The following is a 25894-nucleotide window of genomic DNA, read 5'->3' as shown; positions in this document are numbered from 1 at the left end:
GAGCATGTTGTGATTACATCCGATTTCTTGAGTTGAGGAGAGTATGAAAGTCATATGTATTGTGGAAATTATCTTGAATTGATTTGCTTTATCGAGTTGCGTGCTTGTATTCATTTGTGTCAACGATATGGGAGGATAAGGCACTAGGATGAACTCTATGGCCAAATGATCACATGCCTAGTCCATCACATGATCCCCTAGAAGCCACCTTGAGCTTACTACCTTATTCTTTGTGTAAACACTTAGCCAAACACTTAGCCACTGAAAAAAGCCTAATTTTAGCCTCATCAATAGACCTTGCTACTATTTGGGTGCTAAAAACAAGTTTGAGCTTTGGTGACTTGAGTTTTGAGTGTTGGGTGGTGAATTGTAAAGTGTAGACATTTTTAGACTTGATGTAATGTATAAGTGAAAAGAATGAAGTTCTTAGAGAAAAAAAAAGAGGAAACAAAAAGAAAGAAAAAGACGACCTCCAAATTTGCAAAAGTCGAGGTCTTTTCTAGAGAAAAAAAAAAGAAAGAAGAAAAAGTTTGATGAAATAAAGTTAGAGCTTCTATATTTGTGTAATATGTAATCTTGTTTAGAATAGATCTCAAGTTTGGGGGAGTGCGAATTTGGTTGTAATATTTTGTTGTTTGATCTTTGGAAGGAAGTTGTAGGAGGGAAGAATTTGTCACTCAAATGTGTAGCTTTTGAGCTTACTATCCATATTTATCCTACCTCACCCCTAGCCCCATTACAACCTTTAATTAAGACCTTGGACCTTATTGTTGATGCTTGTGGATGCTTTGTAAATAACTTGGTAGAGTTAGTGAAGTTTGATTTGAAATCCGCGAGTCTATGTGGTAAGTAATGCTTGACGAGTCAATGATGACGGTTTGAGTTGTATGATCACATGTTTGGACTTACCTTGAAGTGCACCTTGACTTGAAGTTCTAGGGGGATGAGTGATTGTTCTTGAGAGTGGGAAATCTCGATTGGAAATGTCGGGGGTTTAGATCTTGTCACTCACGTCCCTACATGATTCTTGTTGATGAAAATCTCTTTGCGGGTTAGACTTGGTTGAGTTTTTGTGCTTAAAATGTATCTTGCTCGGGGCGAGCAAGAGCTTAAGTTTGGGGGTATTTGATGCGAAGCATATGTTCTATGTTTTTCCCCTTAGACTACACACTTTTATGTGAATTGTAACTCACCAAGTCGTGCTTTGAGTGTAGTTTTGGGTGTTAGAAGCTGGAAAGTCGTCGGAAATGCACAGCTGAGAAGGCATTCGGAGTCCAGAGACTTTGCCCGGTCGGGCGATTTTCGTATTGCAAAACGCCCGGTCGGGCGTTTTCAGTTTCGCATGAGGAGTACAGATTATTCGCCCGGTCGGGCGAATTTCTCTTTTAATTCTGCCCGGTCGGGCGTTTGGTGCTGTAACTGCATTTTGGCAGTTTTCTCTCGGGAGTTTTGGGCAATTAAATAAGGAAGAGGTCGTGAGAAACAGGGGGAAGACGGCTGAGGAAGAAATAAGGAGAAGGAAGAAGAGGAAGGGAGGATCCATACTCCATCCCGGAGGAGATCATCCATCATCTAGAGTTGGAGAACACCACGGAGTTCACGGTTCACGGTTCTTTTGGTGTAATTCATTTTAGTATGTTTGGCTAGATTTCCTTCGTTGCTCCGAATATGTTGTAGGGTGAATTGTTGGATACTTAGATGATTATTATGGTTTGATTTACGTGTGATTCTTGTTTATGAATTGTTTAATTATTCTACTAATCTTGAGACGTCTAGATAGGTAGAACTTTGTAGCCATTATTCTATTGCCTCTTTAGCATAGATTTTGGTCGTACTCATATGCAAGGAACTCGAGATTTGATACTTGTTCAGGGAGATAATCTCGAGTGGATCGATAGTTTTCTTCTATATATTTGGTTTAGTGTCTGCTGCGCTTCCGCGTGGGCATTAAGTTAAAATGAGCTAATTATCGTGTTTGACAATCATAGAAGCTAAACTAAAGCTTACTGCGCGACCTAGCAGGAGTGATAGGTTAGTGACTAGAACTTGGGAGACGTGTTCAGCTTATCCTAGGTATACAATTCTCTTGAAGTGTTCAGCGGATAGGGAGCGTAAAACAAACTTAATCCTCTTAAGCATAGTCTTGATCGTAGTAATCCATCGAAGTATCCCAATTCGTATGCCCAAGACATATAGGAGCAATGATTTCTTCTTATCCTATTTTCTAGTTTTGTATTTTATTTATCTTTGTTTGTTTTATCCTTTCTTTATTTTTATCTTTCTCTAATTAAATAACCTACGCCTCCCTGTGGTTCGACACTCTTTTACTACAACTACATCTGTACTCTTGCAGAAAGTTGTAATTTTAGAGCTATTTTATTAAGCTTGTGTGTAAGTAATTCATTGATATAAAAGCTCGAAAAATACACATCAGGAGGCCGCTACGTCGCCTCGGCGCGTTGCGGATGCCCTTAATACACTAACAAGAAATTGACATGCGGCTATTATTTAAAAATTGATAAAAATATTGCCACTCTAAATTCCTCACGCCAAACACCCTTTCTCTCTCTACCTCTCATCTCACTCAAACTTGCATTTTAGCAATTTAAACCGGACAACATCAAAATCTGGCGTCTTCAATTTCGCCGGCATTGATCTCCCTTGCTGGAATTCAATGGAGATCAATGAGTCGACGACCTCCGCTGCGGGAAGCCGATGATGGTGACGAATCTGAATTCAAGCAATAAAATTGAATACAAAGAACAGAGGTAGAGAGATTTACAAATTCTAATCGAGATCTTAGCGCAAAAACCAAAACTAGAAGTACTGACACATGCACTCCTGAAGAAGAGAATGCAAAAGCTTTGCAAAACAATGTTTAAAAACTTCCCGTCTCTTTTCTTCTTACATATTTGTTCTTTTGTGCATTGTATAACCGTGAATTTAATCTTCCACATTAGCATAAACCATCAATACAGTTTCAGATTGGAAGCAATGCTTCAAAATTAAGAGGGAAAAGAGAGATGTAATGGTGGTTGCGAATTTATGAGGGAAGGGAGAGATTTAATGGTGGAATGTACAGTAAGGGTGTTTGGCGTGAGTAAATCTGGAGTGGCAGTATTTTTATCATTTTTTAAACAATATCCACGTGTCAATTTATTGTTGGTGTATTAAGTGATGTTTTATAAAATGTTGGAGGTGATCCTTACCGACGATCAGCGACTAATTTGAGATCGCTCTTGTTGTTGCACCTAACACAATCTAATCCACCAATAAGTTCCTTTAGTAAACCAAAACATAAAGTAGGTCTAATATTTGCATTGACAACGGTTTACTAGATTTTGTCCTCTTTGTGTAGAATCGATTGTGTTGTTATATACTCACTTCGTCCCATAAAAATATGTGCACTTTCTGATTTTCGTCCGTTCCATAAAAATATGTGCACTTTCTGATTTTCGTCCGTTCCATAAAAATATATGCATTCCATTTTTGAAAAGTTATATCAATTTAATAATGTAGGTCTTATTATTCACTAAAACTACATTAACTACCATTCTCCTCCTCTCTCTTACTTTACTATACCATTCTCCTCATCTCTCTTACTTTACTAATTTTTTCTTAGTTTTGTGCCGTCCCAAATGCACATATTTTTTTTGGGACAGACAGAGTATATATTTTTAAAAACACAGAAAATATTGTGGACCGGGGGAGATTTCCTACTAATGGTCCTCTACCAATATTTCCAATTACCTTTTGACTGGAGCATCGGCGGATCTAGGTGGGGTCGGGGGGTCGGCCGACCCCACCGCTGTCCCCGGAGAATCGCCGGATAATGCCCTCCCTCAGCCGCCGACCCCACGCCGCAAATCTCCTGCCCCGCGTCGCCGATTTTGCAGAGAAGAAGGTCTCCTGCCCGCGTCGCCGATTTTGCAGAGAAGAAGGTCTCCTGCCCCGCGTCGCCGTTTTTTGCAGAGAAGAAAGAAGAGAGATTGCGTCGCCGTTTTTTGCAGAGAAGAAGGAAGAGCGATTGCTAATTTGGGCGGTCTGCTTTTACAATTGGGCTTTACAATTTGGGCTCCCTTTTTACTCATTAATTCTAGAATTGAAACCACTTTTAATTGACCCAATTCTAATAGGAGTAGATCACTTTTTAACCTATTAAAATAGGCGTAGTTCACGTTCTGCCTGCTTCTCACGCCGATTCTACAGAGAAGATTATTTCACAGGTCTGTGCAAGAATTACACTAATACTATTATTTGTTTGACAATCAATTATTCATTGTATCAAGAAGTAGATATTGCAAATTCTTTGCTTAATTGCTTTGGAGTTGTGGATTATTCATTTATTTTGTAAATGATAATGGATTAAATATAAATTTTAAATTTGTGTTACATTGTTTTTAGGTTAATGGATACATTTCTAAAGAAAAGACCTCGAGTTTCTATTGGGTCTTCAAGTGCTAATGTTGAGCAAGAACCACAACAATTGGAAAATCATGTGGTAGTTGAAAATAATCCGGACGAGATTGAAATTGATAAAGAGAAAATCAAAGCCGACCCAGGATTACGAGACCCTATAGATAGTTTTGATGTGAATATTCGTGATCGAATTCGTAGAGAATATGTTGCCAAAGGTCCTTGCCAACCAAAAGGCCATGACTTTCCCAAAAAAACATATGGGAAAGATAAGAGAGGTTTTAGGGATGTTTGGTATAAAGATTATATTTGGCTTGAATATAGTACGACAACAGATGTTGCGTTTTGTTTTTGGTGTTTTTCTAATTGGTTTCTCTAATCTTGATCGGTTCGACCCCACGATTTTTGATTCATGGATCCGCCACTGGACTGGAGTTCAATTGGTGTTGGGATTGAACATATCTCCATCGAGAATGTGAGGTGCAACCATGAACTGATAGTATCTAGCCCCAAACTACAAAAAAGGAAATTGATTTATAAATACTCCCTGTCTCTTATTAAGTGTCAAATTTTAACTCGTCACAGATTTTAAGATATGTTAAAAAACAGTATGTTGAAAAAAATTTGTGGAATATAACTCACATTTATATATTTGTTTTATACGGAATAAATATAAGTTGAATAAGTTATTAGAATGTGGATCTACGACCATTTATAGTAAAAGTGAAAATGAACACTTAATGAGGAACGGACAAAATGGTAAAAGTTAACACTTAACGAGGGAAAGATGGAATACAACTCCAACTACAAAATTATTTTAAAAAATAGTGATCCAAGTTGTTCTTTAAAGTCGCATTTTTATTTGTTTTCAAGTTATTGCCTTGCAATAAATTTTTGTTTTATGATGTCTATTTGTTTAGCTATAGAAAAATGAATGAATCGAATTTGAGTCTAGGTAGGACCATCAATCCTACTCGATATATAGTGTACACAGAATTCATGGCACCATGGGTCAACAAAAGGGTTGGGACGGTCAATGTGTTTGTTGAAGGTGGCTATATTTCAAGCACATGAATATTTAGATATGACAGATTATGAAAAGAACTTAGAATGATCAAATGAACTAGTATCAAATAAAATAAATCCTTGTAGATAATGTATGATCACTGAATACTTTTGTACCACTATAGCATTGGTGACCTATCTTTGGAGCCCATTTCAGAGTCTATCTTCATTTTTTCCTGCCAGGTCGGCAGGCCCATCTCAGAGTCTATCTCCCTGCAATGAGAGCCTATCTCAGAGCTCATCTCATTTCCACATCATCACTATTTTTATATATTTCACTTTTAATTGTTGGTGTAAATTAAAGACAACGTAATATAAGGCAAAAAACAAATTTTATTAAAAATAAAATAAAACATCCTACATTAAAAAAAAAAAAAAAAAAAATAAGATAAAGATAAAGATAGATAAAATGTGAATTGATGTAAATTTGCTGTGAAGAGAAGTAAAATTGAAATTGAGATTACAAATAGATGAATGTGTGAATTGATGGGGAATGAGGTATATATAGTGGATTAAAATTTGAATTAAATTTAAAAAAAGAAAAGAAAAAAGAAAAAAGGGATATCGGCTGGGCTGATCTATCGGCAATGGGGCGGAGCCGAAGGGGATGGGAGATAGGCCCCCTCCCCACAATGGAGTCCTGTGAGCGATCGGCAAGCCCCCTCCCCCACAATGGAGTCCTGTGAGCGATCGGCCCCATTGCTAGTGCTCTAAATATGCAAAATTTTTGGCAGTAGCTCTTGTTTAAATGCACGTCTCCAAACATGCCTCCTAAGTTCAACTTTTATTCCATTGTACTGTTTTAACATTCTATGGCTGATCTTTACAGTCGTGACAACAGATTAACTACACGACACATTAGACATGACATCTCTCGATCTCTCCACAAACCACCCCAATACTATTTATAAAATCTTTACTTTTTTGTGCCAGAACTTTTACAGAAGAACAAACTTAAGGAAATACTGTAACTAATAAAGATGGGCAGAGAGAGAATGGATTCTATATGTTCAATAGGATTCTCAAATATTTAATAATTCATGTTACAACCTCATCTGTATTTGTCAAGCAATCAAACACCCTGCTACATAAACATCCCTATATTTTCAAAGAGCAAAATGCTTGTCTTAATAGCAAAGGATGCAGAATCTCAAAATTACTACCACACAATCATCTACATCAACCACTTCCACAGGTATAGAACAAACTGTTCAAGAAGAAGAGAAATACTTCATCATGTTCCAGCTTTCCGACGACCAACACGAGCCACAAATCCAGCCTTGATCTGGGCCACTGATCTCCCAGAACCACACTGCAAGAAATGAACAGGCATAAATAAAACACTTATCGATGATCCAAATGCTAATATGGGAAATTTAACAACATTTCATTGTAATGAATCCATATGGGGAATTAATCAAATTTAAGAAAACAAAATCAGGAGACCATAAATTTCCAAGAGATATTCAATGTTTTTTGGTAGTTATCAGCTTTCCCAAAGGCCTCAGACTTGTAGGAAAAGACTCTTCAACTAGAGCAATCAGACAATGTAGGCAAATATGTTCTTCATCACAGGCCTTTGGAGTATGAATTTGTGAACGGTTAATAAAATAAATCAGTTTGGTCATAAATATTTCCATGTGGCTCATCTATTAATAAGCCTTGGGATTAGAACTAGGGTGAAAAAAAAGGTCGAGAGTTGGTTTCCTAGTTATAAAACTTGAAAGGTGTTTCAAAACTGATCCAAATTTCCCCAAAGTCTCAGACTTAGTACAAAAAGACTCTTCAACTACAGCAATCAGACAATGTAGGCAAATATTTAAATCATCACGGACCTTGGGAGAAAACAATAAAAAAAATCAATTTATATCAGTCTCAGGAGAAAACCCTAAAACAAAATGAATCGCATATTGTTTATAAAATAATCAGTTTAGTGCCAATGAATACCCATATGGCTCCTACATTATACTAACAAAATGCCACCTGGGCACTGAATGACGGAACATATTGTCACAACTGAACAAAGACTTGAATGGCTTTGTCAAGTAATAGAAAATTGACACTGTTTTGAAAACTATGCAATCTCCAAAGGCCTCAGACTTAATTTTTTAAGACTCTTCAAATAGAACAATCAGACAATGTAGGCAAATATTTAGATCGTCACACGCCTCGACAATACAACAAAAATAATAACCTTATTGCCATTTGCCAACAAATTTCCACAACAAACCGCACATTGTCACAACAAACCATGGAAAAGCATTCCTTTGATAATATTTTCAGAAAATCATCTAACTTCTCCAGAGACCTCAGACTTAGTACAAAAACACTCTTCAGCTAGAGCTATCAGACAATGTAGGCAAATATATAGATCATCACAGGCCTCCACAATACAATAAAAAAACAACCTTATTGGCATTTGGCAACAAATTCAACAACAAACAGCATGCATTGTCACAACAAGCCATGGAACAATGTCAAGGGTAAATAAATAATGTGATGCGTAAGACTTTCCCTGTTTTAAAAGTTCATGTAGTACTTAATAAGTGTTCGAAAAAGGTTGCTAATGTTTTCGGAAAATCATCTAACTTCCCCAGAGGCCTCAGACTTAGTATAAAAAGACTCTTCAACTAGAGCTATCAGACAATGTAGGCAAATATTTAAATCATCACAGGCCTCCAGAGAATATTACAAAGAACCAGTTCACTGCCACTATATTTCCACATTACTAAAAAATTATCTGGCATAAAGACAAAATATATTTATTGCACATCCCCAGACAAGTGCAAAATCTCATTGACAAAAACCACAGAGAAACCACAGTGCCAGATGAAATAAAAATAAGACAGCACATTATAATTTGGTTCAATATATTACAGAAGACAGAACTAGTTTTCACAAGACAAGCCTTTCAGTTGCAAGAAAAACATTCAATGGATAAATACAAAGTAAGCAGATAGGGAACTACCTTCTCGCATCTGAGGAAAAAAAGACGATTCTCCTTTGAAAGAATAGTATCAGGACTTTTGCAACCATTGCATATGACATACTCATCTGCAGGTACCATTCCATAGAGAAGTTACTTAGAGCCGTATTATTTGTCAGTTTAGTCATTATAGTTATACAAAGAGTACATAAAATACAACATGATCTAGCTTGGTGTGAAAATTAATACTCATATTTCACGACTACGAGCAGTCCAGAAAATCTAGTGAATAGCAATGGAAAAACTTACTAATGTAGCGTCGCAAGATTCCCTCAAAATTCTTGGGGGCAAACCTTCCTTTAACAACCAATCTTTGTTGGCCATCAAGAGATCCACTTGTTCCCATTTCAGCCAGAAGGAAAGTCATCACATGCTCTGGTTGTCTATGCATCCTGTGGAGAATGAAACCACAAAAAGAACAAATATAACATTTTCATATATCAATATGAGAAGTTGTGAGCATTCAGAAAGAGAAAAAATAGTGATATGCAGATATAAGAAATTGGCAAGATCATATTATAAAACAAAATTATGTGTGGTTTCAAAAGGTTCCCACTTATGTTTGCTTTCCCTGTGTGTTTCAGTGTTCGCAGACTAAATGATCAAAGATGTAAATCCATTTTATGCAATGGGAAATAGTAAGAAATGGCATACGTTTTGCAGAGATCCATGAAATTCACAAAAACAGTTTTCTTTGTGCCTTCACGAAGTACTTGAGGGGGTCTCATAACTGTTCTGCGCCTATCCCCTGCAAGCTCAGGGTTATTCTCTCGAAGAATGTTGAAAACTCTCCCAAGGAGCTGCACATGTTAAAGAAATAAAGATAGAATCAATATTTCATGTGGAGACAGGTGAGAAGTAAAAGCAGGAAGAGCAAAAATCTTCATGAAATAGTAGAAATTATGTCAATATAATTTCTTGATAGTGATTCGCTTGGGGTGCTACATATTACCACAATTTAGAACAGACTAGCAATCCGCAAAATATTGGACAAAGAAACATCTACAAATTGAACTAAACTATATGCTCTAGGGTGAAGACCTAAAAATATTTGGTGTATAATTGTTGCCTGCTTGGTGAAGCACTGTCACAATGACAGCAAGGAAATTCTAAGTTTTGGTGATGTAAACATCTAACTCCTATTTAGACTTCCATACCAAGCCATATGAAGTTAAGAACATGCAACTCTTAACTGTGAAGCATATGATGAGGGTGGTAGGAAAAAAATTGACAGCTTATGCATCTTCAGAAGGAAAAAAGCATAGCTTATCCATCATCAGATGCACTATTAATACATGAGTGTTATTCTATGGATAAATAGGCAGCTGAATATTAGCCCCGGGGAGGATTCGACACTAAAAAACTATGCATTGTCATAGTCAGTTAATTAGAATACAGAACAAACCTGACACCAAGGTAAATATGATAGCCCATTAAGCATAAGATCATAAATTAAATAATAGAAGACATCCATCATCAACGAATGATGGCTAACAAGTAACACCACCACCTCATGGAATGGTGGATTAATAGCAAAAACAGAAAACTAATAAGACAGAACAAAAGGGGATGGTGCACTTCAAAGTGAGTCTCAAGTACCTCCTCATATTCATAATCCCGATCGCTTCCTTCCCATGGATATTGTTGCAAAACAATTCCTTCTCCTTCCTCGTCCTCTCCAATTGTATCTATAATTTTCATAAACAGATCAGTCAAATATAAACCAATAGATGAAGAGTATATCCAGTGCAGTCTAAAACAAGAACTTACCATCCACATCTTCTCCCACAGTTTCTTTCTCTTCATTCAGATCAGTATGCGCCTGCAACAGTTAAACATAATTAACACATCCAATAAGTAATTACAACAAACACTAATACCCCATATCACAAGATTAATAACAAATATTATATATAGAGTGTTATATTGCTAACCCAATACTTAATTGCTAACTACAACTATATAAGAGCCATTAGATATTCAAATTAATGGCCTAGATAATCAGCCCCGGAATGTCAATACGATCAACAAAAAACGTCAATAAGGGTATTAAGGTCAATTTACAACAAATTAGTTGTAACTAACTTTTAAAAAATATCTCATAACTTTAAAACGCATATAACTTTCTCAATTTAAATTATTTTTTCGCACAACATATATCAAATTAAAGATAATTTCATAAGGATTCTAACGAGATCTCACTTGCATATGTTCCGATGTCAAAATTTGAAGAAAAAAATTCAAAATTTCATTTTTATCGTACAACAAATGTCAACATGATATATAAAATATGTCAATATAATACATGTAGAATGTCAATATAAGCAATGTGTTAACATTCTCAAAGCATTGTGTTGACATTCTCAAAGCATTGTGTTAATATTTTCGAAACACTATATTGACATTTTCATCCAAAACCCTAATTTGGTAGATTTTTTTATTTTTTTCAATTTAATTAATAAAAACGAAAATTACACGTGGCAAATTGTAGACCACAAGTTTTCTAAAATCCTATGGTCTTAAATTAGTTGTAGTTAGCAATTAAATGAAGAATTAGCAATTGATCACTCCTCTCTCTCTCTCTCTATCTATCTATATATATATATATATATCATCACTCACAGGTTTCTTCTTTTTCTTTTTTAGACCAGCAAATGAGGTTTCAAGACCATCAGAAACTGCAGGGAAGTGTGACATTTGTAAGTGTCAAATCAAAGTACTTGAATATCAAGTTGTAAACTTGCAAGAAAAAAAAATTGACAAAAACAATGGATTAGATATATACCGGACAAGTTCTCAGTTTTCTCAGCTAGGGTATCAACAGAATCTTCTTCACCTAGTTCCTGAGCCACTGGTTTCTTTTTCTTCTTCTTCTTTGAAGGGTCAAACGGAGCTATCTGCATTGAATCGCTATCAAGCTTAAGGAATCATTCGCACTAGACAAAGCATGCTTTCTAACAGATCTCTTTGGAAGAAATATACAAATACTTGAGAAATATATATGAAATGCTTAATGACATAAACTTTAAAACACAAACAGTTACTCCCTCCGTCCCCGAATAAGAGTCGCTAATTTCCATTTTGGGCCGTCCCCCATTAAGAGTCACTCTTCATTTTTACCATAAATGGTAGTAGGACCCACATTCCACTAACTCACTATACTCACATTTTATTATAAAACCAATATAAAAATGTGAGTCCCACATTCCACTAACTTTTTCAACCAACTTTTCTCTACATTTCTTAAAACTCGTGCCCGGTTAAAGAACGACTCCTATTAGGGGCGGAGAGGGTAGTATTTCTAAATTTTCAGCACAGGAACCGAGAAATCTGTGCAAATACAATGCAACTGATACCCTCCTAAAACAAGGTTGAAGCTAATAAAAAATTATTACTCCCTTCGCAACAATAGCACTACATACAGTGTTAAATTCTTTAACTCATTATTTGGTCGAACAATACTAACTTGCCTTTTTTGGCTGATGTTGCTAATTAATTAAACTATCTTTGGTCAAATTGAATTTATCACATAAAAATTAAATGGCATCTACAAAAACCTACTAGAAATCTACAATAGAACATTAGATTAACGCACTGACATGTCATCTAAGTTCATAAATCATAATAGAGGAGTAGTTGAATAGCATTGCAACCTAAGTAAAAGATGCAGACTTACATCCCCAACATCATCCTTGACCTCCTCTTTCACCTCATTCTGATTATCGTCCTCCGTCATGATTGTAGTAAGATCTGCAACAAATTCAACAAATTGTTAAAAACTTTTCTATCGAAATAGTAGCTTTTAAAAATAGATAATGAAATCATTCTGCAACTTAATCGAAGTTTATCCAAAAATGATTCCCATATCGCAAAAGTGATGGCGAAAAGGGCTCGATTTCTGCCTCTTCGCTGCCAAACTCAAGCTGCCGTGCTGCCACAGCTCGATCTAGTTTCTCATTTTCCCCGTAGGTGATAGGAATCGAAACTCTTTAAACCCTAATTTCGGTAAGGATTCGAGAGAAGAAATTTTACCTTAGGTTGCTGCTACGGAGAAATGAGAATATTCTGAGTCAGCTTTGTATTGAAGCCCTAGTTTACTGATAGATGGATATGATAGAGCTGGGCTATTTATTTATAGGAATAGATGGATATGATAACTATTGAGCTGGGCTATTTATTGAGGCCGCTAAAATATTATCAATATTGGCCCAATCATACATCTAAACCATTGTATTTTCCTTTTTATTTCGTTGTTTTGTTGAAGGGGTAACCTAATGCTAACGAATTCTTAATCATATTTATATATAATTGGTACTCTCTTCCGTGGTACTTTGACACATTTTTTCCGTAGTTATTAAAAAAATAAAGTAAAATAGATAATGATGTAGAGAATACTATTTATTTTCCAAAAATGACTGCAAAAAAGGAAGTGTGTCAAGTAGCGCGAGACGGAGGGAGCAGTTAAATGTACATTCTTGTCCTTCTTTTTATTATACTAATACTTTGTCCCACCAATGAAAATAGTTCCAATTATAGACGATACGAGTTTTAATACGCAATTAGTAAAGTACGAGAGAAAGAGAAAATTTATTTATTGTAAGTTTTCCACTTTAATAAGGCAAGTCTCGTTTTTCACTAATAATACTTATTTTTCTTCATGTATCTCTTGTTTTACTAATTTTGCATTGAAACTCGTATCTTAATACTTCCTTCATCCCAAAGTAGTTGAGTCATATTTTTTTGGGGGTGTCTGTAGTTGAATCATTTCTTTTTTTAGCAAAAACTTTATCATCTCTTTACATTTTCCACTCTAACCTTTAACACAACAATTTATTAAATTTCATGCACAAAAGAAATGCTGTTTTTCATAGACTGAATATAGTATATTTAGATATTTTAAGAGTTACAATCTTATTAAATTAATTTAACATGACACTTAATTAAATGACTATAGTAGTACTAGTATTCAATCAATAGTATATTGACTAGTTTATTTTTCACTCCTGCATTACTTATCATGTGACAATACCTTAAAAAAAAATTCATATAAAACCCATTGTTGAATTGAATTGAATTGAATTGAATTGAATTTGAATTTGATATTGACGGATAAATCTTATATGTATGTTCTTGAGTAACATCAATCCAGATTTAGAGCCAAGCAGTCAGATTCACTTTATTTTTATGAAATGCAATAAATGAATAGACATAAACGCTATAAATTGCAAGAATGGCCTAATTTTTTCTTAGGGTCAGCAAGAAACAATATCGTCATCATCCTAATGTGTAGATTTTTTTTAAAGAAAGACGTCAAACGACAACATTTTGAGATATTTTAAAAACTTTAATTGTGTAATTACAATGTTATTCTTCATCAATGTAAAAAGAAAAATATTATTCCACTTATTCATTTACTCTCGAATCCGAATATTCTACTAAGCAAAATACTTAGACATAACATTTCCCAACCATGCATATCCCAATCGTTTGTATTGCAATAAAAGAACTGATAAGCATTGACTAGTAACTTTAGAGAAAAGAGTAACTCCATAATTCTATTTGCAATTCCTGGCTAATAGCACAATAGGGTAAGATAATCGAGTGCAAATCTCTATTAATTAGACATTGGGTTACTTTGTACTATTAAATTAAACAAAAGGCACCACCTTATAACTACTAAAGCTAAACATGCCTATTTTTCCTTTTAATTTAATAAAGGCAAACATGCTAGTCAGCAGTACCCCATTCCCTAGTTCACACGGCAATTAAATTAAAACTATAGTACTAATAAAATTGACGACCCCTTCCAAATAATTAGTTTTGAAAATAAAAATAACATGATACACAGAAGAATACGGAGGGCAAATTTTATTGATTCTAGAAGACTAGAACTTATATAAATGAATGTATTCAAATTATGTAGGCAAATTGTTTGTACATATAAATTATAGTACGATATTGATATCGTAAAATGAAAATTAACTAAAGATTCAAAGGATCGACAAAAGCCCAAAATAATAGAATTCATGCTCGAAAACCATGCATACGTCACAATTATGATGTGCATGTCATGTTGTTAAGGACGAAGTTCCTTAACGGTCGAAGTTCGCGTCGAACATCGCGGAAGCTTTGCCCGTCGATCAATCCGGCGTCGAATTCTAGGGTTTGTACGTTGCGCACATTTGGAAAAAGAAGATGAGTGAGAGAAAGTATTTTATTTCTTGATTGAATGAAATGAATAACAATGTCCACTATTTATAATAGTGGATACTAACTTAATGAGCAAGACAAAAGATATGAAAAAGATATGCACTCCCTAAATATCTAACTAAATAATGCAACTAAATAATAATGCAACATATGAAATATATATGAAATAATAAACGTATCAACTCCCCCGCGTTTAAAATCTACTTTGTCCTCAAGGTGGGAACCACTAAGCAACGAACAAGGTTGAAAGTGAAAACCTTGTCGATGTATCCCCTCCTGGATCAAACACACACCAAATAGTTGAGCGTATCCCTTCATCATCTTCCACAAAAATATCAAAGGAGGACCAATGTGGTTGCCAAAATCCAACGCTAAAACAGGGTGCTTGTCCACGCGTTCAAGAATGCTTAAACATGACGTCTTATTGCGCGGAGGAATCCATAGTGCATTGTCGTCGAACGATGATGATTTATGATCAAAACTTGTAGCATTAGCGGCATGTAAATCCACGTAGATATAGGCAATGCCATTGTTTACTTCATCACTAGACGTGTTCGCTTCGAATTGCCCCTCCTTGAGACTGGGGTTCAACTGCTTGCCTCATATCTCCCTCGCAATTATGCCCATCTCCACCCAAAAAACTATCTGGATTGTCGTTAAGTGTTGGCGACTGTTTGTGGGTAAGATAATCTACATAGTGTCCATTCTCATTAGGATTCCTTTCTAAGGCAGTTGCATATCTCCTGGCAACAAATGGAAGAAGCCTTTGACGAGATCTACCTTCCTCATCAAGACTTGCGGCACTATTAAACAACTCCACAACAGCATTGTTCTGTTTGATATGCAGTGCTGAGTTTTGTTTGCGGTGAGGAATACCAGACTCTCTGCCATCGTTGACACTCGCATCTCCATTTTTCAATTCATTGAGCAGCTCTCTCATAGTAAATGCTTGATCCCCCTCCACCTTGGAATCGGTCTCCACGTCTTGGTTTGAGTGCACCACGCGTGAATCCGCATCACTTAATTCGCTGGAGATTTCTTCTTTCGATACCTCGGGGTTCTCCGGCCGCAATTCCCTTGATCTCTCATCTCTATCAGCATCAGGTGGTTGTCCATCAATGTCGCTAGGGTTAGGCTTCTGGAGATATGTCGAAGGTGGCTGATAGTGACCCATGTACGACGTCCAGTTGTGCGACATCGGTAACACACCGGGGTGGGCGGTTCGTAGGTCACAAATCCAGTGTTGATGAACGGCGGATGGCTGTATGTTGATGCCGGTTCCAGATCTGGTTGATATAACAAAGGCGACTGGTTGTGGAAGTAGGGTTGTGGCTGGTTGTCGAAGTAGGGATCGACCGTTGTTTGCCACGGCGTGACGTAGGCCGGCGCCGGATATTGCAGTGGCACAGGGGCAGTTGGTGGTGGTGGCCAGCCGATGTTGTCAACTCCGGAATTGAAGCTCGCATATGGCGGCTGTTCATATGCTGCTGTCAGTGGCTGATGGTGGTTGTAATGTTGATATCCGGGCTGCTCACGTTTGTCCATCGCGTCCAACTTCTTGTTTATTCTGTTGCAGGCAGCCATTATCTGGTCACATAGGTAAGATATATAGATTTGTTCGTTGGTATGACGAGCCATGAGTACGAAGATGAAAGCACCACTTGTTAAGGACGAAGTTCCTTAATGGTCGAAGTTCGCGTCGAACGTCGCGGGAGCTTTGCCCGTCGATCAATCCAGGGTCGAATTCTAGGGTTTGTGCGTTGCGCACATTTGGAAAAAGAAGATGAGTGAGAGAAAGTATTTTATTTTTTGATTGATTGAAATGAATAACAATGTCCACTATTTATAATAGTGGATACTAACTTAACGAGCAAGACAAAAGATATGAAAAAGATATGCACTCCCTAAATATCTAACTAAATAATGCAATTAAATAATAATGCAAGATATGAAATATATATGAAATAATAAACGTATGACATGCTCATATGGCCATTTGATTCTGAAAACATTGCATCATAACAATCTCGAGCTTGATGGCATATTTACACGACTTACACATACTTTAACTCTTGCCCATTTTGATTCTGAAAACATTGCATCATAACAATCTCGAGCTTGATGGCATATTTACACGACTTACACATACTTTAACTCTTGCCAATAACCAATATTCACCCAATCCTTAACCATTAACAACACTAGCAAAGCTACATGGGTGGGATCAAGATCCATACTTCAAAACTTTCTCTGAGTATTTTAGTAATTTTGTATGAAAATTGTAATTTTTTAAATATTGCTATGATTTAATTAGTGAAATTGGAGAAGTGAGAATTTATTCCTTACTGAATCATGTCTTGATATCTGCTATTCCTGTCTATTTTAGCATCATCATGAAAAACTATAATAAAAAATGATTTTGAGAGATTTGTTAAATTCCTATAAATTAAGTTTCATTTCTATTTTAATTTAGGGATAACTGCCTTAAAAGTCATTAACTTTGCCTGAATTCCGGTTTTTTCCACGAGCTTTAAAATTGTCGTATAAAGTATCTTCCTACTTCCACAAGTGATGTAACACTTGTTCCATGTAAATCATCTACAGTATGATGAGATTCTGAACTAATAGAATATTTAAAACATTTAAAATAAATTGTATGCTAACAAGTGAATATCTCTGTCCATATATTGTAATGTACACGTGTACACTTACAGACACTTAGACGTGCGGCTGAAGTATCAAATAAGTTTATATATTGCGCAGTAAAAGTAAAATATATCTACCTTAAGAAGTATTTGTGCATTGAAAAGGAAAAATATCTTAAATAAATACTCCTATGTTTTATTTAGTGTGTGGTGGCATGAGATTTTTAGTGGGAGGCGGCTCTATGTGACTACAAGCATATCAATAAGATTACCATATTTAAAGGTGTGGTTCTTTTCATAGCTGGCTATTTGGTCACCAACCATTGGCCCCATTCAATCAATTTTATTTATTAATTTATGGATTTAAATATCTGATTGGCACCCATTAATTTTGGCCCGCATTCCGCAGCCGCCGGGCTTTGTGTATTTATAATCCGATGAATTTGACGTGTTTGTTTTGCACTTAGATCAATTAGATTTTATTTTTGTGCTTGATAATGATATTAATATTCCACATCAAGATACAACAATTAAAGATAGAGTTCTGTTTTATATCGCAAAGAAGATTTTTTTTATAAAATAAAATCTTCAAGCCAAAAGGAGATTGAATATGAAAGTCCAATAAAACAACAATCTCACAAAGGCCAAAAATTCATAACAAATAACAAGCAATAAAACAAAGCAATCATCAAAACAAACAATAAGAACTCCTAGTGAAAAAATTCACCCATAAAAAAGGGAAGCATAAGACAACAATGAGTAACTACCAAAAGAATGGAGTTGAGTATTACACATTTCATCAACACTAAAGTTGTCCTCCCAAACCAAACAACAGAACACACTCAAAGAACTATTAGGAGAAGTGGGACGCAAACCGAATTCAAGAAAACCACATTCTTGTTTGATTATCTTAGTCTTGAGTACGTCTCTAATATTCGTATAGCGCGGTACACTTTTATCTTCAAATATTTCATAACTAAAAATCAAAAGTCTATATAGTGTATCCAAGTGGATTTTTTTTGACATTTTGGAGTAAAATGAAGTTTTTTGGCTGAATAAATGTTTATTCATTTATGCAAACTATATTTAAAACTTGTCTAGCCGAAGTGAGCATGCCAGTTTAATTGGAAGCCATAAGGACTTGGTAGACAAATTGGATTTCAGTTATTTTCTGCAATTAATAATATACTAAGTTTATTTATTTCATTAGGAGTATTTCTTCCCCATATTTTGGTCCACGACTCCACATAGTATAATGATAGTATGGAAAACTTTGGAAATATTCGGCCATAACTTTACGAAAAAATATAGTAGTAATAAATTTTCCAACAAAGCATTGACCAATAGACAAATACGTCCATTTATATAATAAATTCTTTATTAAAGTATTAAGTCCCCATTAGTCTTCTACAATTCTACTAATCAATAGTTCCTGAAAGAAGAAAGGAAGACAGTGGCGCCACGCCAGCAAACGACAATCATACAACGGATCCCATATTTTAATACTATTTGGTTTGCAATAAATTATCCAAATGCATTTAATTAGGATCGAGTAAATACAAATTTACTAACATGATTTATTATTTATTTAGAAGTAAAACTAACGCCAGTGGTGAGTACTCGGTATATTTTCAAACACGTGTCAACTAATTTTCAATTTAAAATTCAAATAAGCCATAGACCAAAGTAGAGGGACCAAGATTCATTCAACCACGAAACAAAGTAGAAACCACGCAAATTCGCTTTTTTTCATTGTCTCCCATCACATCAACTATGACATTTTCCACATAATTTCAAATGAGTTATACTCCATATTCTAAGGTGGTATTCAGTTTGCAAGATTATATCCGTGATTAAAGTTATAATATTTGGTTCATGAGATTCAATCTTACAACTCAATCCTGGATGAATAATCATGAGATAATTAGTCTCATCTAACCCCCTATGACTAAAATAATCTCATAACGCAATCCTAGAATATATCTTGGTATTATTTTATTTTGGCAACCGAACACCACCTAAATATATACTATTGTAGTTTCAACTTCCCATTGTCACACCACCTAAATATATACTGTTGTAGTTTCAACTTCCCATTGTCACAGGCCTAACATGTAATACAAAATATATCCTTAGATTTGGCCAATTGTCTCATACTCTCACCATTAAATTAATGTAATTATAAATGTATAATACTTCTACGTAACGGGTTGATGCAGTATTTACATGGGTAATTACTGCTAGATTTTTACAAATTTTAACTTAATTAATAATTTTGTACTTACATTACATAAAATTCCGCTTTCAAATAACATGAACTCTTAAATTTTCACAGGATTGTGAATTTTTGTCAAATTAATGTTATTGTGATTGTAAGTAGCATAAACATCCAACTACATCGTTTGATTAGTATATCAATTGTTTAAGCCATGTAGACATTTCAAGCATCCACCTTGTCATTAATTTTGTGTTAGATTAAAATAACTTAATCCACGTGCAAAACTAAATTTAGGCCAAAAATTGTATTTTTAGGTATAATTACCACTCTATGATACCATGTTATTAAGTTTTGATACGTATAACGATATTGATACATGCAGTATTAATCAATAGCGGAAACACAATTCCACAGCCTAGTTATTAGACTTAAATGACCAAATTAATAAGTAAGATCCTAGCATTGTTGTTGTTATTTCAACCATTAATTTAAATTAATTTCCCGGTAACGTACTACGTTGTGCAAAGAACACCTTACATATATCAACCTATAATATATATAAAAATAAATATTTAATTTGTATTAGTAACTATTAAAAACTTGTTCATCACGTTATATTCATCGAAATTCAAAGAGAACGAGAAACTTTCCAACTATAAATTCATTAAAAAAAAGTCAATAAAAAAATTATCTCTCAAACCGAACAATCATCTAAATTAAACAGCAGCCGCAGGCGAAAAAAATATGGACACCGGGCTGCACACATGTGACAAGGAAAAATAGAGTATTAAACACACGGGCTAAGAGTGTGTTTTATGCATAAATAGCATCGGGCAGACGTGTTCGTTGGTTTCGGTGCAAGATCATGAGAGGATATTGGGCTGTGGATGACTGTACAAGTGTGTAGAATGATTTGAAACTATTCAAATGGAACTCATATCCTATTCAACAACTTGTAGTATATTACAGTAAAATTCAAATGAATACTATATAGTATCTTTGGAGACTTTTCAAGATTACAACATATACTTGAGACCAGCAATCATTCTTTGGCATCTTGTTCACTATGCTACCCAATACTAACATGTACTCCCTCCGTCCCCACTACTCGCACCTTTTCTTTTGGGCACGGAGATTAAGGAATGGGTGATAGACAAAGTCAACAATTACGGCTGTAGGTATAAATTGTTACTAAAAATGAAAAGAGTGCAAATAACTTGAGACGCCAAAAAAGGAAATAAGTGCAAGTAGTGCGGGACGGAGGGAGTATATGACTCCACTTAGTTATTGAATTGAAAGGCGTGGCAAGATTTAACAATAAGTACTAAGACCCAATATATTAGTTGTACTACGTTAGTAAATTGGATATTTCAATTTAATATCGGACTCATATTCGATCTTCTCCAAGTCAATAAATATGCAATGAGACTTGTACAAACATTTTTCACTCTACAAAAACTCAACTACTTTAGGTACAAACTTTTTTTTACTTGTTCAAATTTTGATATGCTACCCATAATTTTATTTACAATAAACAATAGGAGTATCACAAATTCTCCACCATAAATTCTACACTTAAATAGAAATCTAAAACCCCAAAAATGTCCTCGCACAAAATCGCCGTGTATAATAATACGTGTACGGCTACTAATAAATACAGTACACACTCAGCATTGAAAAGTCCACGAGCGTTCCCGACAACTTGCTCGCGCGCGCCAACCAATCCCCCGACACGCTGACGTCACCTTAGCTCATTAATGAAGTCATCAAAGTCAAACTCGCCGAATTCCTCCGCCGTAAATTTCCCCGGCATCCCTATCGCCGGCAAACTCAACGCCCAGTCCAGGTCAAACCCGCAGTCCGCGCCGAGCCCATCAAACGCCGTGAAATCCTCGCAACGGAGCACAGACGTCGGGGAAAGAGCGGCGTCCTTCCCCGAGGAAACGCCGTCACTCTCCGTCAAGGACTCCGTTAGAGCATGCGGCGGCTCAGGGAAATTGATCACGGCGGCGGCGCCCTTCAGCCTGACCGCGGCCCTGTCGTAGACGGTGGCGGCTTCCTCCGGCGTGTCGTAGGTCCCCAGCCAGACCCGTTTTCCCTGGGCAGGGTCGCGGATCTCGGCGGCCCATCTCCCCCACGGCCGCTGCCTCACGCCGCGGAAGTTCCCGCGGCGAGGCGCGTCGGGGATCCTCCTCCGCTTCTTGCTCTGGCGGTGCGCCGGCGCCGGCGCGTTGAAGGTGATCTCCTCGACGTGGCGGCGGACTGTGTGGACGTGGGAGTCGGATTCGTCGCCGGAGGAGTCAGTGGCGTCGGCGTCGACGAGGACGAATCTGACGACTCTGCGGCGGAGTTTGGCGGCGGCTCTCGGGTGATTGTTGATGAGCTTGTTGGTGGTGACGACGTGCTCTGCGAATTTCACCAAAGGTTGCAGTTGCTCTTCCATGAGATCAGCTAAAATCTAAATCAAGAAAGCAGAGGTCCACTCTTCCTCCTCCACTTGTGTTTGATTGAAGAGAAGATGAAAATAAGTATGAAACCGAGAGAGATCGAAAGGTTAAAAAGAGGATCTCCAAGTGTGTGAGAGTGGAGGGGTGGGATTTATAAAGGAGAGAGAGGGGGGGAAAGTGGGAGAAACAGTGAGCATTAAAGGAAAAGGAGATGAGTGTATAAGGATAATATACACATACACCGTATGGCGTGGCGTGGCGTGGCGTGGCGTGCGTATAGCCTAAAAAAAAGAGGAGGGGACACTGGTTTCGAGAAAGGGGAGGAAGAGTGGGGGTTTTGTTGGTTATAGAGAGCTGTCTCTTTTTGGCGGGAAATCTTGGGTCGTTGCCTCCAATATTAATGTGAAGAAGGGTGTGTTGCAGTGGGCCCGGTGCCGAAAGGTCGGGTCATGCGCAAGTCCTAGCAGCCTACTTTTTATGACCGGCCAAGATTTGTATTCGAGCACGCCAAGTCATGGTTCGGCCCGATTTTATAAATTAATTGTGTCCATTTTAAATTTTGACCAGTGAACTACAAAAATGGTTCCTGGATTATGGGTTTATCTCGCACATAGTCCTTGGACTTTAAAAATATCGCCATACAACCCTGCATTAAGGGTTTATCTAAAATTTGGTCATTTTTCCATTTTTTGGTACGAAAAATACTCTTTTGAGCATTTGGTCAATTTGGTCTTTTTACACTTTTAATATTTTAAATCTGATATTATTTCAGTGATGTACTAAATCTAATATTATTTCAAATTATCATTCTTCTTCCCTTTTGTCATTATTCACTTTGTTTCTTTATTTCAATATTAAATTTAATTTTATAAAATTAAATTTTTAATTTAGATTTTTAAATATCAATAAAAAATTTTAATTAAAACTATTAATTCATGGACACTATAAATATTGATTAAAACTATTATTTTTTGTTATTTAATACAATATTTAGCTGAATTGAAGAAGTGCAGAAAAACTATATTAATCATGATGGAAAAATAAGAGTTATTCTATTTAGCCTTCGTTCGGTTGTTATAATTGCTTGTGATTAAATATTATGAAGTTAACTAAAAATTTGATAGTACTACAAATTTTATATAGGAGTATTTTTGTTGAAATTTTCTATTTAATTTTGATTGTTTTCAAATAAATAAATGAAAATTATATTAGTCTTACATTAGATGCATATGATCTATTAAATATTTGAAATAAACCCTTAGTCCATGGTTGTCTGGCGATATTTTTAAAGTCCAAGGACTATGGACGAGATAAACCCATAGTCTATGGACCATTTTTTTATAGCTTGTGAAATATGAATATGGACTATAAAATTAATTAATAATTACACAAATGTTATTGCAGTAAACTTAATGGTATTACTTATATATTAATTAGTTCTTGAGTGTGTTACGGAGTAGTAATATTTTTCAATAGGTACGTAAAAGTGGCCTTGGTTGGTATACAAATTTACTAAAAAAGTGTTCCATAATATTATTGATGGAGTACGTACTAAACAAGCCCAACAGCAGTAAAGCCCAAGAAAGAGTATCAGTTCGGCATGGCTAAAGAGTTCAGTTCGGCACAACCACAGAGTTCGGCCCCAGCCTACAGCTCGGTAAAAGCCAACCAATCAAACTCTGCTCCCTGGTCGGCATCAAGCTCTACTCTCAGATCGGCAAAAGCTGCTCGGCAATAATTCAGCAGTCCGGTCTCAGTATTCGACCGAACTAGGAAATAGTGGACTCATGCAAGATTTCCACCTCCGCTACACCGACGATCTATTTAGTGGTGTCAAGCAGTCATTAACTCATGCAGGATAGTGGACCCATGCAAGGTCGCCACGACCTCCACGACATCCACTACCTAATAAATGCTGCATGCCACGATCTTGGTTCAATGTATAAATAGAACCTAGGTCAGATAGATAGGCTTCTTCTGTTAACTTTTGTTAAGCTCTTCTAGAGAGAAAATAGCAAATAGCAAGTCTGTATTGTTAGCTGTAGAAAACAGATCAAGCAATACAACTCTGCCCTCTTTTCTTCCCGTGGACGTAGATTTACCTCAGTAAATCGAACCACGTAAATCTCTGTGTGTTGATCTTCCTTTATTTTTACGAGCATTCATCACCATCAAAAATTCGCAGATTCATCACTGGCGCCGTCTGTGGGAAGCAGAGAACCAAATTTGTGATAAAGCGAATTTTTGACCCTTTTTCCACCCCAAAAAAAAAAAAAAAAAAAAAATGCATACCAGATCACACACCACCCATAATACTGTTCGTGATAACCGTGAGGAAGCTAGTCCAGCTCGCAGGTCTGAAAAACGGCCTCGGGAGACATCTACCTCCGGTTCTCACGAAGAAGGAACAAGCCACTCCAGGAGTCATCGCACCGAGTCTTCCCAGCAGCCCGATTTAAATGAAGCTGTCAAGCTGTTCTTGGCCGAGAAGCAGGAGGAGTTCTTAACCTTCCTGCAGAAGAGCCAACAGCCGGAGAAGACAACGGCGGATTCTCCCTCCTTATCCAGACATGAAAGTCACTACCGCAGTAGTGACGTGTCTTCCAGGAGAAAGAATCCTCAACCCCGACATGTTCCTGTTCCTCCTCGGTACCGGAACCACAGGAGAACTCCATCTCCTCCGTACCGAAGAGATGTCGGGTTCGCCATGTACGGAGCATTAAAGACTCCGTTCTCGGACGATATCACCCGAACTCCTTTGCCACGGAACTACCGGACACCGTCAATGACTTATGACGGGCTAGAGGATCCTCATGACTTCTTGGGACGCTATCAATATAATATGGCGAACCAGGGTCTCAATGAGGTCCACATGTGCAAGCTGTTCCCCGAGCTGCTCGTCGGGAACGCCAGAAGATGGTTCGACAGCCTTCCTCAAGGCAGCATTAGATCCTACCGAGATCTAATGGATGCTTTCCACAGGAGGTTCTTTCAGAAAGCGGAAGCCCGGATCACTTCGGCTCAGCTGCTTTCCATTCGTCAAGGTCGCGACGAAAAAATCAGCGACTTCATGACAAGATTCCACAAGGAATGCCTGCAAGTAGACGATCTCAACGATCTGCTTGTCATCTCGGCATTCCAAAATGGAATCCTGCCCGGAGCTCTCTACAGGAAGCTCGTTGAGTGCGGTCCGCAGACAGCTCAGGAAATGTGGGACATTGCGGACCAGTACTCCCGGGCCGATGAGGCAGACCGTCTCAAACGGTCGTTAGACAGCTCATCATCCCGAGAAGACAGAAGGAAGCCCGATCATAGCGATCGGGGGCATCCTCGCCGGACTCCATTTGAAAGAATTCAAAGGGCTCCGGTGCAAGACAGATTGGGACCCCGTCTCAATCCTGAGAAGCCGCCCGCTCAGTTCGTACCATTAAACAAGTCAAGAGCGGAAATTTTCGAACTACATTCCGATATGTTCGAAAAACCAAAGCGGATGACGAAATCAGCCGCGCGGCGACCTCAGGATCAATATTGCTCCTTCCATCAAACCCACGGACACGATACCGAGGAGTGCCGAGATTTGGCTGCAGGTATTGATGTTCTTGTGAAAACAGGAACGTTAAAAAAATATCAAAGCAAGCAGCCGAAAAAGAACAAAAGGCAGAGAGGTGCGAACTGCAATCCTCAGGATCCGAAAAGGCATGAGGATCCCGAAGACGACGACGAGCCGCAATACGATGGAGTAATCCTGACTATTGATGCTCTCCCTGCCGGGAAGACTAAGTCGTCCCTAAAAGCAGAACGCAGAGGTTCCAATCAAGAGGAGCCAACACATAAAAGGCTGAAGAAAGACGAAGTGATTACATTTTCAGATGCCGATCCCGTCCCAGCCATCTCTCCTCACCAAGAC

At 37.1% G+C, this 25894-nt stretch overlaps 2 protein-coding genes and 4 non-coding genes across 7 annotated transcripts; all 6 read right to left on the bottom strand.

The window, feature by feature from the left end:
• Positions 1–6477: 6477 nt before the first annotated feature.
• Positions 6478–12600, bottom strand: LOC121811073 (eukaryotic translation initiation factor 2 subunit beta-like). Of its 2 annotated transcripts, none has more exons than XM_042211847.1 (10): positions 12500–12600; positions 12144–12217; positions 11253–11364; positions 11090–11145; positions 10238–10289; positions 10067–10155; positions 9122–9267; positions 8717–8859; positions 8450–8535; positions 6478–6793 (listed from the first exon to the last, which is right to left on the bottom strand). In XM_042211847.1, exons 2-10 carry the CDS (start codon positions 12201–12203, stop codon positions 6716–6718), a joined length of 822 nt encoding a protein of 273 aa, XP_042067781.1. In that variant the 5' UTR covers positions 12204–12217; positions 12500–12600; the 3' UTR covers positions 6478–6715. The 2 variants fall into 2 exon arrangements, with proteins under 2 accessions (XP_042067781.1, XP_042067782.1); XM_042211848.1 differs by lacking the exon at positions 12500–12600 and adding an exon at positions 12301–12467.
• LOC121742824 lies at positions 6979–7062 on the bottom strand. Its single transcript, XR_006038160.1, has one exon. It is a non-coding gene; the product is annotated as a small nucleolar RNA SNORD34 (small nucleolar RNA).
• On the bottom strand, positions 7236–7320 carry LOC121742823. The gene has a single exon (XR_006038159.1). It is a non-coding gene; the product is annotated as a small nucleolar RNA SNORD34 (small nucleolar RNA).
• Positions 7784–7868, bottom strand: LOC121742825. Its single transcript, XR_006038161.1, has one exon. It is a non-coding gene; the product is annotated as a small nucleolar RNA SNORD34 (small nucleolar RNA).
• Positions 8077–8161, bottom strand: LOC121742822. The gene has a single exon (XR_006038158.1). It is a non-coding gene; the product is annotated as a small nucleolar RNA SNORD34 (small nucleolar RNA).
• An 8407-nt stretch (positions 12601–21007) lies between the features above and the next one.
• On the bottom strand, positions 21008–22167 carry LOC121742335 (pathogenesis-related genes transcriptional activator PTI6-like). Its single transcript, XM_042135449.1, has one exon. It carries the CDS (start codon positions 21981–21983, stop codon positions 21282–21284), a length of 702 nt encoding a protein of 233 aa, XP_041991383.1. The 5' UTR covers positions 21984–22167; the 3' UTR covers positions 21008–21281.
• Positions 22168–25894: the final 3727 nt, after the last annotated feature.

This window comes from Salvia splendens, chromosome 7 (assembly GCF_004379255.2).
Source record: "Salvia splendens isolate huo1 chromosome 7, SspV2, whole genome shotgun sequence".
NCBI lineage: Eukaryota > Viridiplantae > Streptophyta > Magnoliopsida > Lamiales > Lamiaceae > Salvia > Salvia splendens.
The sequence above is the reverse complement of the archived record's forward strand: the minus strand, read 5'-3'. Positions and strand labels throughout refer to the sequence as shown.